Consider the following 17,860-nt stretch of genomic DNA (forward strand, 5'->3'; position numbering starts at 1 on the left):
CTAGACGGATCATTCATCCACCCAGTCTCCATGACTCGAGACCGAGCCGAAGGGCGTTAAATAATAATGGCATTATTATCACTTATAAGGGGGAATGACCTGAAGAAAAGCTCCTGACACCCAGAGTCGGGAAGAATGACCACAACTGGCTGTGATCTTTCTGTTGTCATTTGCTTCATCCGTACATTGCACCTGGAATATTGACGCAATTGGTATCATTTCAAAGCTACGATTCTGATTTTTAACATCTCTCAGTCTAGACACTGCAATCTTTTAATATCATCCCTAATTGCATACATCCTTGGCAGTGAAAGGGTTAAACAAAAGGAGCAGCTTAGCTGTATAAATAAAAAAAATAAAAAATTAAAGAAAAAATTTAAAAGCTATATCTCCAGACATTGTAGTTTATATAACGTACAACAATATTGCAAATAATATTATTTATTTCATCGATATATTTTTATTTAAAAACAGGAGCACCAAAATGATTTTGTAAAGATAAAAACAAAAAAATAAAAATAAATCCATGACATCAAACGAGAGTTTATTACTCAAGTAAAAAGATGTAAGCAGGTTGTGTTATAATATAGGTTGGCAAATATATGGAAACATCGCAAAACTAGTGAAAAGGAAAGAGTGAAACAGTTGAACCCTTCATTTCCTAAGGCCGGTTTCACACGTCAGTGGCTCCGGTACGTGTGGTGACAGTTTCCTCATGTACCGGAGCCACTGACACACGTAGACACATTAAAATCAATGCATCTGTGCAGATGTCATTGATTTTTTGCGGACCGTGTCTCTATGTGCCAAACATGGATTCAGGTCAGTGTTCGTGGGAGCGCACGTATTACACGGACCCATTAAAGTCAATGGGTCCGTGTAAAACACGTACCGCACACGGATGTTGTCCGTGTGCAGTCCCGTGTGCCGTGCAGGAGACAGCGCTACAGTGAGCGCTGTCCCCCCCCTCCCCTGGTGCTGAAGCCGCCATTGATATCTTCTCTGCAGCAGCGTTTGCTGCAGAGAAGATATGAATATTCTTTTTTTTTTTTTTAAGTTTCTCATGTTTAAAATAAAGCTCCATGTCCCCACCCCCCTCCTACTCCCTGTGCGCCCACCCGCTGTTCTTAAAATACTCACCCGGCTCGCTCCCTCGCTGGCTGGTGCTGCTTCCTGTCCTGGCCGCACCTTCTACTGTATGAGCGGTCACGTGGGGCCGCCGATTACAGTCATGAATATGCGGCTCCACCTCCCATAGGGGTGGAGCCGCATATTCATTACTGTAAATGAGTGGCCCCACGTGACCGCATACAGGATAAGGTGCGGCCAGGACAGGAAGCAGCGCCAGCCAGCGAGCGAGCCGGGTGAGTATTTTAAGAACAGCGGGGGGGCGCATAGGGGGTGGGAGGGTGGGGGGCACATAGATCTTTATTTTAAACACTATTATTCATATCTCCTCTGCAGAAAACGCTGCTGCAGGGAAGATATCAATGGCGGCTTCAGCACCAGATGCTGGTGCGTGTGGTACCCAGCACGATGCGTGTGGTACCCAGTGGGCACACGGGCGGCACACATGTGCCACACTGATGTGCCACAGAAACGCACGGGCACACGGACATGGATAATTCCGGTACCGGAATTATCTGGACGTGTGAGACTGCCCTAAAACAGTTCTCAAAAAACGAGTGTTAGATCCTACTGGGTTACTTTAGTCGAACATACACTTTTTTCCCTAAGGCTGTGTGCACACGATGCGGATTTGCTGCAGATTCGCAGCGGATTTTTCCGCGCAGAAACGCTGCAGATCCGCACTGTGATGTACAGTACAATGTAAATCAATGGGTAAAGAAAAAAGTTGTGCAGATGTTGCGGAAAAATCAGTGCGGAATTGCTGCGGATTTAAAAGAAGTGCATGTCACTTCTTTTGTGCGGATCTGCCCCGTTTCTGCAGCCCTCCATGTTAGAAATCCACAGTGGCAAAAACTGCAGAAAACCCGCACAAAATCCGCATAAATTCCATGGCAAATCCACACAAAATCCGCGGCAAATCCGCAGCTGCAGATTCTGCCAGGAGATGCGGATTTTGTGCAGAAAATTCTGCACCACATTTCCTACGTGTGCACATAGCCTAAGGGCAAATACAAAAATCCATCATCGGACCCCCAGCCATCATGTGCAATTCATAACACTGGTCTTTTTTGGGGGGTCTTTAGCTATGATAAGCACAGGGTCTGGATTCGAGAGCTACTATCACCCCCCTTTGGCTACTCTATGGAAAATAGGCACTTGGATGCTATAAAATAATTTGGGGGAAAAAAAAAAAAAAAAAAATTTATATATATATATATATATATATATATATATATATATATATATATATATATATATATATACACACACACACACACAGTATATATATATATATATATATATATATATATATATATATTAAACAAAGATAAACATCAGATTACATATTGTGCACTATTAGAACTTAATGACAGGTAAGCTTTATATTACAGGTGGATTTGCACATTTGACAACAAAATGGAATAATAAGAATATTTTTCTTTTGCATAGACGATGGTGAGCAGCAAGAGTTAATGGCAGTGAATGTATATACAATATATACGAGTAACAGATATAAATGCATAGCTCATAATGCGCCGTCTTCTCCGGCAGAGTATCGGGAACACAAACAAGGTCAATACTATATCGGCCTTAAACTCTTCATTTTTTTTGTTTCTCCGTGATGTGATATTTCGGGAAATAAATAGAAATAATTAGGCACATGCAGAAACCGGGTGTGAAAGCCGAGGACATATCGATAATCTATTTATTCTTCGCTGCCAGAGGCTTGCGGCTGATCTTCTTAGACTTGTCATTGTTCTTCTTTGGGGGCTCTGGGTTAGCTTGCATGTGTCTTCCGTAAAGGCTGAGAATAAAAGAAAGAGATAAGGTTACATATTATACATAAAGGCAAAAGTAAAGAAACAAATACAAGTATATATAAAAAATGTATAAATGATATAAGAAAATATATACAGTGGCTTGCATAAGTGTTCAACCCACTTGGCTTTTTGCCTATTTTGCTACATTACAATCTGTGTTTAAATATTTTTGTGATCCGATTTGTGTGTGACGCATCAGCACTAAATAGTCTAAGTTGGTGAAGTGGGAAAAATATAGGTATAAATTACATTTATGGGATCAAGTAACTAAAGATTGTCAGGTGCATATGTATTCAACTCTTTTGCGGCGAAGCCCCTAAAAATTTTGATGCTAGCATTTCCCTTCACAAGTCCCATGCTTAGTGATAGGACGTCCACCTGTGTGCAATCGAAGTGTCACATGCCTGTCAGTATATGCACTTTACCTTTTCTGAAAGGTCACAGAGGCTGCAACACCATTAACAAGAGGCTCCACTAACCAACCACCATGAAGACCAAGGAGATCTCCAAACACCACCATGAAGACCAAGGAGATCTCCAAACACCACAATGAAGACCAAGGAGATCTCCAAACACCACAATGAAGACCAAGGAGAGCTCCAAACACCAACATGAAGACCAAGGAGATCTCCAAACACCACAATGAAGACCAAGGAGAACTCCAAACACCACCATGAAGACCAAGGAGATCTGCAAACACCACCATGAAGACCAAGGAGAACTCCAAACACCACCATGAAGACCAAGGAGATCTCCAAACACCACAATGAAGACCAAGGAGAACTCCAAACACCACCATGAAGACCAAGGAGATCTGCAAACACCACCATGAAGACCAAGGAGAACTCCAAACACCACCATGAAGACCAAGGAGATCTCCAAACACCACAATGAAGACCAAGGAGTTCTCCAAACACCACAATGAAGACCAAGGAGATCTCCAAACACCACAATGAAGACCAAGGAGAACTCCAAAACACCACCATGAAGACCAAGGAGATCTGCAAACACCACCATGAAGACCAAGGAGATCTCCAAATAAGTCAGGGGCAAAGTTCGGTTACACAGAAATTTCCCAATCTCTGATGATCCCTGGAGCACTATCAAATCCATTATCATCAAATGGAAAAAACATGGTATCACAACAAACCTGACAAGACAGTGCCACCCACCAAAACTCTAAGCCCGGGCAAGGAGGGCATTAATCAGAGAGGCAGCACAGAGACCAAAGGTAACCCTGAAGGAGCTGCAGAGTTCCCAATCAGAGACTGGAATATCTGTCCATACGACCACAGAGGTGGGCTTTATGGAAGAGTGGCCAGAAAAAGCCTTCACTTACACACAAAAATTGTAAGGTTTGTTTTCAGTTTGCCAAAAGACATGTGGGAGTCCCTCCTCCCCCCCCCCAAATGTATGGAGGAAGGTGCTGTGGTCAGATGAGACCAAAAATGAACTTTTTGACCACCAAGGTAAACACTATGTCTGGCACCAAATCAACACAGATCATCAATAGAGATGAGCCAAATTTCTCTCTCCGCTTTTTGACCATGAGTCCTGCGCACGGTCACCTTGAACTAATGGTCCACGCGAATCCTCCCAGTACTCCGGAGCTTGAAATTATCCAGTTTGGGGAGATAACATTTTCAATATACATGTAAAAAATACCACCCTCAGCTCTATTAAATATCTATGGCACTGAATGAAAGTTGGATCTAAAAATGATGTCACTTAGGAAATGAATTCTGTCTTGTAAATGATATTGGAGTTTTATGTATTGCTGAATTTCTGAATAATGGGGGGGGGGGCATTGCTTTTAAATGGGGAAATCTTAAATCAACAGTAAAAGCAAATTTTTGATAAGATTTTATAAGAAAAAATCCTCCTCTTTCTCCACTCATGAGCCACTTCTTTTCTCTCTGTCTCTTGGAAGCATCATTCATTCTGAAAAAACTGATAGACTGCCAGCTCATTAATGGGTCAGGTTACAGCTGCCTATAGAGAAAGAAGGAGCAGAGGGAGACACTCAGAAGGTGCTTTTAGACTCTAAGTGTTTTAGCTCACCGCAGAGCTGGATTTGCAGCTACACTGCTCAGTACTGCTTTACAAATGTTCTCTATGCTGCTGATGCATCTGAAAATGTGCTAAATAGAGACAGTAGAACATGAATCCCTCATGCCTGTGTATGTTGTGTATGGCAGACATCATAGCAGCTAGTCCCTACCCACCCACTAGCTCAGAGATCACTTAAATTTAGAGACAGGTCCTGCAGAGGTGAAACCCGGTGTAATTGTTGGATAAAAGTCAGAAATAATGTTATTCCTCGTGTGCACACATGGATTATTCTCAGTTCACCTTAAAATGACAGGTACACTTTAATTACAAGAGTATTTTTTCTATAGTATATATTGCTCCTATAATAACCAGTAAAACTACCACTACTACCACCACCACCATCCTCACACATATAACATTTATTGCAGTATATTATTATATCTCACACGGAGCCCTTTCCCTACAAGCAAATACAGATTTTTCCGGTGTATTACAAACATTAACGGAAAAGCACATCTGACAGGACAGGCATATAGTGAAGACATTTAACAGTGCTGCAAGCAGAACGCTTCGCCAGAAGACCCCAGGGCTGGGATATGTGACAGAGTAATGCTGTCAGAATCTTCCCCAGCTCTCCCCGCATGATTGATTGTCCAGACACTGCTACCAACACATCAATGCCACATTAATAAGTACTACTGATTACATGTTGACAAACTATTCCACAATTAGAATACCAGGCACAAGGGGCAAACACTGTGACAAGAGGTAAATGATGGATACATCTGTCACGGGTGACTGCCCGAACAGACAACTAAGTGGTCAGGGGAAACACTTACATTCTCTAATTCTGAAAGGAAATTTCACCATAAAACTTCCATCAAAGAGAGGAAAGGTTTTCAGCAAAAAGAACATAACTCATTCAGCTCCATATTCTACTAATATGAGGCAGTATTATAGTAGTTCTATTCTTGTACATAGGGGCAGTATTATAGTAGTTATACAGTGGATACGGAAAGTATTCTGACCCCTTTACATTTTTCACTTTGTTTCATTGCAGCCATTTGGTAATTTCAAAAAAGTTAATTCTTTTCTCATTAATGTACACTCTGCACCCCATCTTGGCTGAAAAAAAAAAACAAATGGAGACATTTTTGCAAACTGAACAAAAGAGAAAAACTGAAATATCTCATGGTAGTAAGTATTCAGACCCTTTGCTCAGACACTCATATATAAGTCACATGTTGTCCATTTCCTCCTTGAGATGGTTCTATGTTATGACCTGGTGGATAGGACAATAATGGACCTGGTGGTTAAGAGCACACGGAAAGACCTGATAGTTACTAATAATACAGGACAAGCTCTGGGACGTGGGAACTCTGCTGACCGCAATCCCTAATCCTATCACACACACTAGAAATAGCCGTGGATTGCTCCTAACGCTCCCTATGCAACTCGGCACAGCCTAAGAAACTAGCTAGCCCTGAAGATAGAAAAATAAAGCCTACCTTGCCTCAGAGAAATTCCCCAAAGGAAAAGGCAGCCCCCCACATATAATGACTGAGTTAAGATGAAAATCACAAACACAGAGATGAAATAGATTTAGCAAAGAGAGGCCCGACTTACTGAACAGACAGAGGATAGGAAAGGTGACTTTGCGGTCAGCACAAAAACTACAAAAAAAAACACGCAGAGGGCGCAAAAGACCCTCCGCAACGACTCACGGTGCGGAGGCGCTCCCTCTGCGTCCCAGAGCTTCCAGCAAGCAAGACAAAAATCAAAATAGCAAGCTGGACAGAAAAATAGCAAACAAGAGAAAAACAAGCAGGAACTTAGCTTCTGCTGGAGAAGACAGGTCACAAGAACGATCCAGGAGCGAACAGACCAATACTGGAACATTGACAGGTGGCATGGAGCAATGATCTAAGTGGAGTTAAATAGAGCAGCCAGCTAACGAATTAACCTCGTCACCTGTGGAAGGAAACTCAGAAGCCGCAGCCCCACTCACAACCACCAGAGGAAGCCCATGGACAGAACCAGCCGAAGTACCATTCATGACCACAGGAGGGAGCTTGACAACAGAATTCACAACAGTACCCCCCCTTGAGGAGGGGTCACCGAACCCTCACCAGAGCCCCCAGGCCGACCAGGACGAGCCAAATGAAAGGCACGAACCAGATCGGCAGCATGAACATCAGAGGCAAAGACCCAGGAATTATCTTCCTGACCATAACCCTTCCACTTGACCAGGTACTGGAGTTTCCGTCTCGAAATACGAGAATCCAAAATCTTCTCCACCACATACTCCAACTCCCCCTCAACCAACACCGGGGCAGGAGGATCAACAGATTGAACCACAGGCGCCACGTATCTCCGCAACAACGACCTATGGAATACATTATGGATGGCAAAAGAAGCTGGAAGGGTCAAACGAAATGACACAGGATTGAGAACCTCAGAAATCTTATACGGACCAATGAAACGAGGCTTAAACTTAGGAGAGGAAACCTTCATAGGAACATAACGAGACGACAACCAAACCAAATCCCCAACACGAAGTCGGGGACCCACACAGCGCCGGCGGTTAGCGAAACGTTGAGCCTTCTCCTGGGACAATGTCAAATTGTCCACCACATGAGTCCAGATCTGCTGCAACCTATCCACCACAGTATCTACACCAGGACAGTCCGAAGACTCAACCTGCCCTGAAGAGAAACGAGGATGGAAACCAGAATTGCAGAAAAACGGTGAAACCAAAGTAGCCGAGCTGGCCCATCCAACCTGACGGAACTGGTGAGGATCTGCAAGGAAGAATGGCAGAGGATCCCCAAATCCAGGGGTGAAAAACTTGTTGCATCATTCCCAAGAAGATTCATGACTGTTCTAGCTCAAAAGGTGCTTCTACTCAATACAGAGCAAAGAGTCTGAATACTTATGACCAAGTGATATTTCAGATTTCCTTTTTTTTTTTAATAAATTTGCAAAAATTTCTGCTTTTCTGGGTTTTTTTTGCAGTCAAGATGGGGTGCAGAGTGTACATTAATGAGAAAAAATGAACTTTTTTGAATTTACCAAATGGCTGCAATGAAACAGAGTGAAAAATGTAAAGGGGTCTGAATACTTTCAGTACCCACTGTATTCTTGTACATAGAAGCAGTATTATAGTGGTTATATTCTTGTACATAGGAGCAGTATTATAGTAGTTATATTCTTGTACATAGGGGCAGTATTATAGTAGTTATATTCTTGTACATAGGGGCAGTATTATAGTCGTTATATTCTTGTACTTAGGGGCAGTATTATAGTAGTTATATTCTTGTACATAGGAGCAGTATTATAGTAGTTATATTCTTGTACATAGGAGCAGTATTATAGTAGTTATATTCTTGTACATAGGAGCAGTATTATAGTCGTTATATTCTTGTACTTAGGGGCAGTATTATAGTAGTTATATTCTTGTACATAGGAGCAGTATTATAGTAGCTATATTCTTGTATATAGGTTCAGTATTATAGTAGCTATATTCTTGTACATAGGGGCAGTATTATAGTAGTTATATTCCTGTACATAGGGGCAGTATTATAGTACCGTAGTTATATTCTTGTACACAGGAGCAGTATTATAGTAGCTATATTCTTGTACATAGGGGCAGTATTATAGTACCGTAGTTATATTCTTGTACACAGGAGCAGTATTATAGTAGCTATATTCTTGTACATAGGGGCAGTATTATAGTACCGTAGTTATATTCTTGTACACAGGAGCAGTATTATAGTACCGTAGTTATATTCTTGTACACAGGAGCAGTATTATAGTACCGTAGTTATATTCTTGTACACAGGAGCAGTATTATAGTAGCTATATTCTTGTATATAGGAGCAATTTTATAGCAGTTATATTCTTGTATATAGGGGGCAGTATTATAGTAGCTATATTCTTGTACATAGGGGCAGTATTATAGTAGTTATTTTCTTGTATATAGGAGCGGTATTATAGTAGTTATATTCTTGCACATAGGCGGCAGTATTATAGTAGTTACATGCGGCATTTATTAATTCGTCAGCCTCTAATATTTGTTTTTGAATGTGGTTACAGCAGAGAGCAAAAGATTGTAATTCAACTGCACAAAAAAGTTATGAAGGTAGATTTCCTTTACATAATTAAAGGACTGCAAATCCTACCGGAGCAGAAACTAGGGCAGGTAACTGCTTATCAAATGTTACTTGATAAATCAAAGAAATCAGAGCCCACGGTGACATGTCTATGCCATAAACCAGAGCGGCATCTGACATGAGGAGTTTGTGCTACCAGTCTATCTCCCGGCCCTGTCTATATAGTTGGACGGTCAGAATGTCAGGTAACAAGCAACAACCTCATCCAGGCTTCATCTGCAGCAATATTGTGCAATATACCCTCATACCTTCACATGCCAATCATACACGGACTCCAAACTAATGAGTGCAAATATATATATATATATATATATATATATATATATATATATATATATATATATATATATATATATATATATATATATATATATGTGTGTATATAGTAAATTTTCCCTTTTGCAGCATTAATTTTAAGAGACAACAGCCTACTGAATGACAAAAAAGAGGATATCCAAGAATCATTACAATTCATTTAAATAGAATTAAAATTCTGTGAATTTCCTATTCTATCTTCTCAGAGATCAAAGTCTGTGTTTCTCGGCTATCGAGCTCCGAATCCTAGATTTATTTATTTATTTATTTTTTTTACACAAATTTAGAAAAATAAATATTTTGGGTATTTTTTTTCCTGTTTATTTCTCATTTTTCAATGTTTTACACTAAATAACCTGTTACATGAGTCCTTCGTTGTATTATAGTTTTGTTGGTGTCTGGTTTGCAAAGTTTTTTTTTTTTGCAATTTATTTCATATAATCCAGATTTTTTTTTCTTGGCGGGGGGGAGAGGAGAAGGGGTGAGAGGGTGTAAATGGGATATTTTTTCCGAGACTGGACAACCCCTTTTTTAAAGTGTACTTTAGCTTCAGGTGCCTTCAGGAATATTTCTGGCCATTACATGACTTGTATCCCATATATTCACAAACGTTTGCTCTCATCAATATAGTACACATCCCTCCTATATGGGGGTCAGAGTACCCATTGTACATAAATATCTCACATATAGTGTGACCTGATAAATAAAGATGATCACCACTATGGTACTCCAATATAAAAAACAATTTTATTGAATACAAAGATTAAAATATTTCAATATAAAAATTGTAACCAACATGTAAACAAGGGAATAGAATCCACAAAAAAGGGGACAACACGGCCATAGGCTACCTCACATACATCAGGATAAGCACTAGTATATAAAAAAAAATAATGAAGGTGACCCACTAATAAGAACTGCCTAGATATATGGCTAAAGGATAGTGTCACAAATTTTCCAGGTACTGCTGTTATAGCATATGTCCTAATGAAAGACACTCCTAGCCCTCCTGCTCGCATAAAATGATAAGCAAGACCTTAATATGGCATGAGAAAAATGGGCAGTATAAATACCAAAAGTGTATACCTTTACTATGCGTCCTGAGTAGGAGCCCCGGCGTCCCTCTGCCCCGACGCGCGTTTCGCGTTCGCTTCTTCTGGAGGCGTCCATTTTTCTCATGCCATATTAAGGTCTTGCTTATCATTTTAAGCAAGACCTTAGGCAGTTCTTATTAGTGGGTCACCTTCATTAATTTTTTTTATATACTAGTGCTTATCCTGATGTATGTGAGGTAGCCTATGGCCGTGTTGTCCCCTTTTTTGTGGATTCTATTGCCTTGTTTACATGTTGGTTACAATTTTTATATTGAAATATTTTAATCTTTGTATTCAATAAAATTGTTTTTTATATTGGAGTACCATAGTGGTGATCATCTTTATTTATCAGGTCACACTATATGTGAGATATGACTTGTATCCCGCAGTATTTACCTAATTTCCAGCTGTCTCTGAGCTAGTGGGTGACGACTATCTGCTACGAGGTCTCCAACGCACAGTACACACAGACAGGAAGCTGTGGAATCTCTGGCGGTCTATAGGAATTAAAGAAAAAGGGGACATTGTGACGGGCATGTCCCAAACTTTGGAAAGTCCTAACATTTACTTAAGTGAGAAGAACTGCCACTTGCAATTTTTTTTTTTAGGATGTTGTCCCTTTTATGAGACTCCAGTATTATATGATCATCGCATCCATTTCTGCCCTACCCTTCAGTTCGGACAGCGTTACAGTAGCGGCATACTGTTTATGGGGTTCCTGGCCATTAGCCTCTATACATGGACAGAGAAGTGGACACTATGCGGTGTATACAGCTATCCGCCGGCCACAAAGAATCTGAAAACTGATGTCCAGGGGGCCAGCAAACCAGCAAAGCAACAGCTGCTTTATTCCATCAGATGCCATCTATATTCATTGTTCTGCTGATGAGACTTTTATAGGCTGCGCACCTCTATACGTGTAGGATACAGATACAGCCGTTTGCTGTCGGGCTACTTTGGGTGAGATAATGGCATGGACTGATGCCTCGGATAAGTATCGCAGCAGCTTTAGCCTGCAGGTGGCTATCCTGAGATGCAGCCACGCATGCACTTATGTACCGCGACTGCTGAGCGCTGACTATTCTGGGGGCATAAGATGATTACGGTCTACCATCTGGATCCAAGTGTCAGTTTTATGACAACTGGAATCTTGTAGTAAAGAATAAAGGCATTTTAATAGAATCTTCTGTTAAGATTTGTCATCTTAACTCCCTGCAGGACGCAAAGAACTTTTTTTTTTCTAGTGAACTTGTCTATCATATTTGTGGGACAAGTTGCACTCTGTTATCGGGCTTTTAGGGGTGTTTATTTTTATTTTTCCACTTAGTAATAGGAGAATGTTCCTCTTAAATGGTCACTGTTTCAAGAAATGTTATGATATATAGTATATCAATTGCGAGTTCTGCTTTTTCTCCACTTATGAGCCACTTCTTCTCCTCCCGTGACTCCTAAACTCATCATATACTTTGAAAAATAGCAAAAATCCCCCCCAAAACGGACTGCTAGCTCACTGAGGGTCAGATTACAGCTGCATATTTAGACTTGAGAGAGAGGGGGAAAGAGCCGAGAAGCACTCACAGACCAATGCAGGATTCACATCTACACGGCTCAGTGCTACTATATAATGTCCTGCATGCCGCTTCTGCTCCTTTTGAACATGTGTTGCATAGAGACAGGAGAACAGGAATCCTTCACGTCAGTGTGTGCTGTGTATGGGAGACATCTTAGCAACTAGTTTCCACTCACCAGCTCAGAGACAACTAAAAATTAGAAATGGAGCCTGCAGAAGGGAAACATGGTGAAAGACGCAGGATGCTAGTCATACAATGGCCAGAAATAGGGTTATTCCCTCCTGTGCACTTAAAACACCTTACTCTGTAGTCATCCGAAGGCGGAGGTATGCTTTAAATATTGTCAGGAATGTATTTACTATTTTATTATGTGTTAGGCCTTTCAATATGTAATAAAATTATATTCATTTTTCAAAGATCTATTCGTCCTTCATTCATTCTGTGTCACAGCAGACCCCAATCTGTTCTGCTTGTGATAAATGTTATGGCAATGGGCTCTTTCTTATTCCCCACTTACATACCATAATAGTCTAAAAATATCTATATATTGTAAGTATACACATTCTTCAACAATGAAATTGCAACAACAAGAAAAACATGTAATTGTGGAAACCAAAGGATGGATAGATGTGTTAATTTGCATATTATGAAAAAAAATTGAAACAATTTTCAAAACATCTCAAGTGTAAGCGGCATGTGCCAAAATCCCGGCACTTACAGCCTCGGCTGCTATCAATGAGGTCCTTACTGGTCGTCTGAAGAAGGTTCGGCCACACTCAATGCACTTGGGCACAAGAGCTACCAAACAGAAGGCGTCTGAACGAGACTGAACTATGAGCCGGACGTCCAGCTCCAGATGCTCCATTGACCTTATGTCACCACTCTCGAAATTTATCATGGTGCAGAGGAAGATGGCAATGGAGGCTGAAATTGAGGTCTGTCCTCTCCTTCGATGATTCCTGCTTTTGTCTGAACAGACATCTGTCTGAGATGGTTTAGGGAATCCTGCATTGAGCAGGGGGTTGGACACGATGACCCTGGAGGTCCCTTCCAACTCTAGCTTTATTTGCATTAAAGTCCATAGAATGTTAAAGATTGGTCTGGAAACCACATGGGCTTTGCCATGAAGAGGCCTTCACAAGGGAATATGAAGGAGTCCCAGGAGCCCTTTTTTTCATCCCACATGTTGCTCCTGCTATTGTGATCAGACTGTGGACTAAACGTGCTACCGTGTTCTGCGTCTCCAGATTTGTCTCCCATCGAGCACATCTGAGACATCATTGGTCGGCTAGTACAAAGCAGCTGCCAGCAGCGGATCTTGATTTACCCAAGTGCATTCCGCGCAGCAGAGCCTTCATCAGACGGCCATTAATAACTTCAATGATAGCAAACATGAGAACCCTTTCTTTAACGCTTTTAGGGCGAATTTGTCAAATTCTAAAAACGAAAAGTATACACTTACGATTGAATTAGACAGTAAATCTCCATAGAAAGAGTCTTTTAAAGGGGTTAATCGCCAAGATTGGAATTTTTTTTAAGGCACAATACAAAAAAAAATTCTATGTAATTGTCATGAAAGCCACAAAAGTTTCCGAGTGCGTCAGTCTGATGTGTATCACCAATACATAACACAAGAGAAGACCTACACAGTTAAACAGTGAGGCAGTGGACTCCCCCGGTGGCCGCGCCGGTGGTGACAAATGAGCGGCCAGTGCCGGCTACAGCAAGCTACCAATATCATGTGAGAAAGATGCTCATTAAGCTTCATCATCCTGTCGGCTTTAATGGGGCCTTTACTTAATAAAAATTCCCAGAGCCATCGCAGGGATATTAGGCCAAGTCCTTGCTTATGTATCAGGTGGTCCCAGCTGTCACCGGTAAGCGTACAGTTCACGCGGCGGTCTCTCTGGAGAGGGCAGTGAATTTAGCCTCCGAGTAATAAATGCAGAAGGAAATCAATAACTGCAGCCCGGCGCATTACTTAACCGTTTAAGAAAACAGGCGATCCTTTCAGATTAAACGACATTGCGCTTAATGCTGTAATTTCCCACTTAAGATTTTGCATCGCTACATAGAAAAATCCCAATAAACTAATTTTTTTTTCCGCTTAACTTAACCAGTACGAGAACAGCCGCACAAGGGACTTCCAGTGTAATTTCGGAGTCCTGGAGAGCGTAGAAATCACATTACGGAGTCTGACAGGTGTTAGTGAACACTACATAGGGTGGGTTTAGATTTGTGTATTGGATGTCCGGACATTTATGTAGCAGAACTTCCTATTTCTGTACTTATATGCATTTTTATTTATTTTTACCGTATGACAATCACAGCAATTGTATTAAATTTTTTTGGCCGAGCTATAATACTTTTTTTTTTCTCTTTGAAAAATATGTTAAAAAAAATATATATATATTTCTGCACTGCAACACAAAAAATACCAGATTTGGTTATTAAAATGGTTAACCGAGATCTTAAAATTAATGTCCCAACTATAGTATCTTTAAAGGGAATCTGTCAATAAGTTTTTTGCTGTGTAATATGATGGCTGCACGATGTAGGGGCTGAGACACTGATTTCAGTGATGTGTCACTTATTAGGCTGTGTGTTGCCATTTCAATACAATCAGTGTTTTATCAGCAGGAGATTATCATTACAGGACTAGGTGTCGCGTGCCTCCTGGTGCAACCACACCCCCACTAGCAGCTTTCTGTCAATATACAGTGTATATAGAAAGCTGCCAACCAAGAGTGTTGACGGGGTTATACAGGGCTTAGCATCTATATGTACAACAGAGAAAGTTCTGAATGTATCACAACTACCGGACCCAGTAAACTGAGTGACACATCACTGGAATCAGGGTCTCTTTTCCTACACTATGCTGCTCTCATATTAGGTGGCAAAACCCCATACATATAAGTTTTGGCACTTATATGTATCAACTGTTTGTGCACCCTGTCGAGTACTACATCTACTTAGCTTGACAGGCACGGCCGTGTAATTTTAGTAGCACCTATTCCTGGTACCAGTGGAGTAACGAAGCTTGGATGCCCCAATGCAAAATCTCCACCAAGGCTCCCCAATCAGGAGGGCTTTAATAGTACTGGTCTTCTCAAATGAGGGAAAGGGACCTTTTGGGGCCCCATAGCGAAAAGGTCTGGGTGCGACTGTAATCCCACCACTCGTTACAGTTACTGAGCGGTAGTAGTAAACAATGGAAGTGATAAAGGGTCAAAGAGGCACCACAGCCACTCGGTAGAGGGCCCAAAGCCTGTGATGGTGTGATAGGTTATGTGGGTATCATTTTTGTGTATATTTCTATATTCTATATTTCTTACTTTCATAGTGTTCTCTTGTAGGATGAGTTATTTGCGAACTGATGAATGGCTGTTGCTGCCATCCGATATCAGCCCCCACAGTACTGTATTGTTGTCTTCTCACAGGGTCAGTGAATAATCCTGTTTGCTAATATGCTAATGACATGTTGAACTAGCTTGTTGAAACAATGAGCCCCAGGGACCTTCCCCCTCATGACCTGTGAATGAGGGGGACTTTCAAAATATCAGGGAGGTGAGACACAGATCAGTCCTGTGTGGAACTATGATGTGTTCACAGCATCTCAGAGAGAAAGAATAGTATATGGACTATGTTATCCTCTGTCTGCTGGATTGTTGGACTCATCTCCCACAGCTTTTATCCTCTTACTGAACTACATTCAGGTTCTGAACTATTTTATCCTGTGTGTGGTGGATCGTATATGGACCTTTTGTATTTTTGCCTAAATAAAGGTCTTGGTCTTGTTTATTAAACTCTAGCCCTGTTGATTGTGATACCGGAGAAGAACCCCGTGACAACTGGTGGCAGCAGCAGGATCAACAGAGTGTAACCCAATGGAGAACCACCCACAGAGTGAGTACAGAAATTGGACTGTATCCAGTTTACAGGAGAGAGCCAGAGACCTGGGCCTGAACTACCACGGACTGACTAAAGAAGCCTTAATTGACCTACTGGTGGGTGCTAGCCTGGCCAACTCCTCCCAGATGTCGGAAGGACGAGCACTGGAGACAGGGATCCCCACCACAAAAAGCCAGTGGTTGGTGTGGTACGAAGAAGAGATGGCGGTTCTGGGCCCAGGAGTCTCTCAGAAGTACAAGGAGGTGGCTGCCCGCCGGGCACAGCGGAGACAAGAAGCAATGGAGCTTGATAGAAGGAGTAACGCAATGTGAAGTGTAAACCCAACAATCCGGGAGCCTGTACGGATCACCCCGACAGAGTTTAAGCCATTTGATGAGGCTTCCAGAGATGTGGAGGGGTTCTTCAAGGACTTTGAGCAGCAGTGTGCTGTGATGGAGGTGCCCCAATCTGGCTGGATGTGTTTGTTAGTGGGACTCTTGAACGGCAGCATGGCGGAGGCTTACCGAACCATTGACGCACAGCGGAATCGGGATTATAACATTGTAAAAGCGGACTATCCTGGATTACCATGCTATCACTCCAGACTCATATGGCCAAGTTCCGAGACCTCCCATGCACCACTGGGGGATCGTTTAGGATGTCTGTGCAGCGCCCCAGAGACCTGGTCGTTGCAGTATGGCACTCTGCCGCTAAGGAGAGTGGCGGTACGTCTGATGGCACTAAGGAGTTCTCCTGACGAGGTATCACCAGAACACATTGCACTTCACACTCCGGCCACTAGGGGGAGAAAAAGGCTTTATTTATTGGGCCACTCCTCACACTGGTAAAACTAGGGGCTGGGGAGGAAGTTAGTCAGAAACTGACTGGGTTGGATTCAGGCAACATCCCGTGGCAGGGGGTGTTGCAGGGAGAAGGCACAGGGGGGTCCCTGTCAGGCGTGGGAACCTGGCAGGTGCCTAGCGAACAGAACAGAACATAACGGAACCGCGCCTGCACACCCTGCGGCGGTATCCAGGAGACAGACACGAAGGGAAGGATATTGTGGAACAGTGTAAACGAGATCAAGCACAAAGGAGAGCCAGTAAGAGTCGTGCCGAGAGAGAGAGGCAACATCTTACTGAGGCGCGTAGTCGGTGGCCGGAACACCGTAGGAGTAACTGACTTCAGGCCTTACTTCAAATTCCGCCGGACAGTTAATTATAGGTTGGCTGTCTACCTTAAATTTCCTAAGAAGACATAGGGGGCAACATTGAGAGAGGGGCGTCTCTAGGGTCCCGGAAGTCCTCCAAGCCTTCCAGTCATACGGGTGCGTCCTAGCCAAAACATACTGGGGGACGAGAAACTAGTAACATCTGGAACTAAAGAGAGAGAGAGCTGTAGAGAACGAACGAACGAGAACAGCGGTTGTGAGGACTATTCCGAATGCTCAGCAGGGTAGGACTACAACACACAGGCGTTAGTGGTAGGCAACGATTTCCATCTGCGAAGGAAACTCTGGATGTGCCCATCGGACCAGCCGGTCTCTGATAGCCCTGTTAAAGGTGCTCTGGATTGAGAATCCTGAAGTCTTCAGTAAAGAGGTAAAGAGACTGCAACCCTGTGTCCTCGTTATTGCCTGCACCTCACACCATCACCATCCACCTTACTGGGAAGCCCTGGGGACATACTTCACCTGTGGGAAGTTATACCATCCAGATGCCATTCCATCACCCCAGCGGACCCCACAGCAGCGTCGGTCACCCTGACCAAACACCACAGGTGGCGTCACGAACCCCTGACAGACTGTACCACCA

At 42.4% G+C, this 17,860-nt stretch overlaps 1 protein-coding gene across 3 annotated transcripts in view; it reads right to left on the reverse strand.

Annotated features, from left to right (window-relative positions):
- Nucleotides 1-2,494: 2,494 nt before the first annotated feature.
- Nucleotides 2,495-17,860, reverse strand: part of RSU1 (Ras suppressor protein 1) — a 153,073-nt gene continuing 137,707 nt past the window's right edge. For 2 of the 3 annotated variants that reach the window (XM_069729493.1, XM_069729492.1), the window contains exon 9: nt 2,686-2,935. In XM_069729493.1, coding sequence (XP_069585594.1) covers nt 2,833-2,935 — 103 coding nt within the window. In that variant the 3' untranslated portion in view covers nt 2,686-2,832. Of the gene's footprint in view, nt 2,936-17,860 lie in introns of all 3 variants that reach the window. The other variant, XM_069729491.1, reaches the window with a different exon arrangement.

The sequence above is a fragment of the Ranitomeya imitator genome, chromosome 6 (genome assembly GCF_032444005.1).
Source record: "Ranitomeya imitator isolate aRanImi1 chromosome 6, aRanImi1.pri, whole genome shotgun sequence".
In the NCBI taxonomy this organism is placed as follows: Eukaryota; Metazoa; Chordata; class Amphibia; order Anura; family Dendrobatidae; genus Ranitomeya; species Ranitomeya imitator.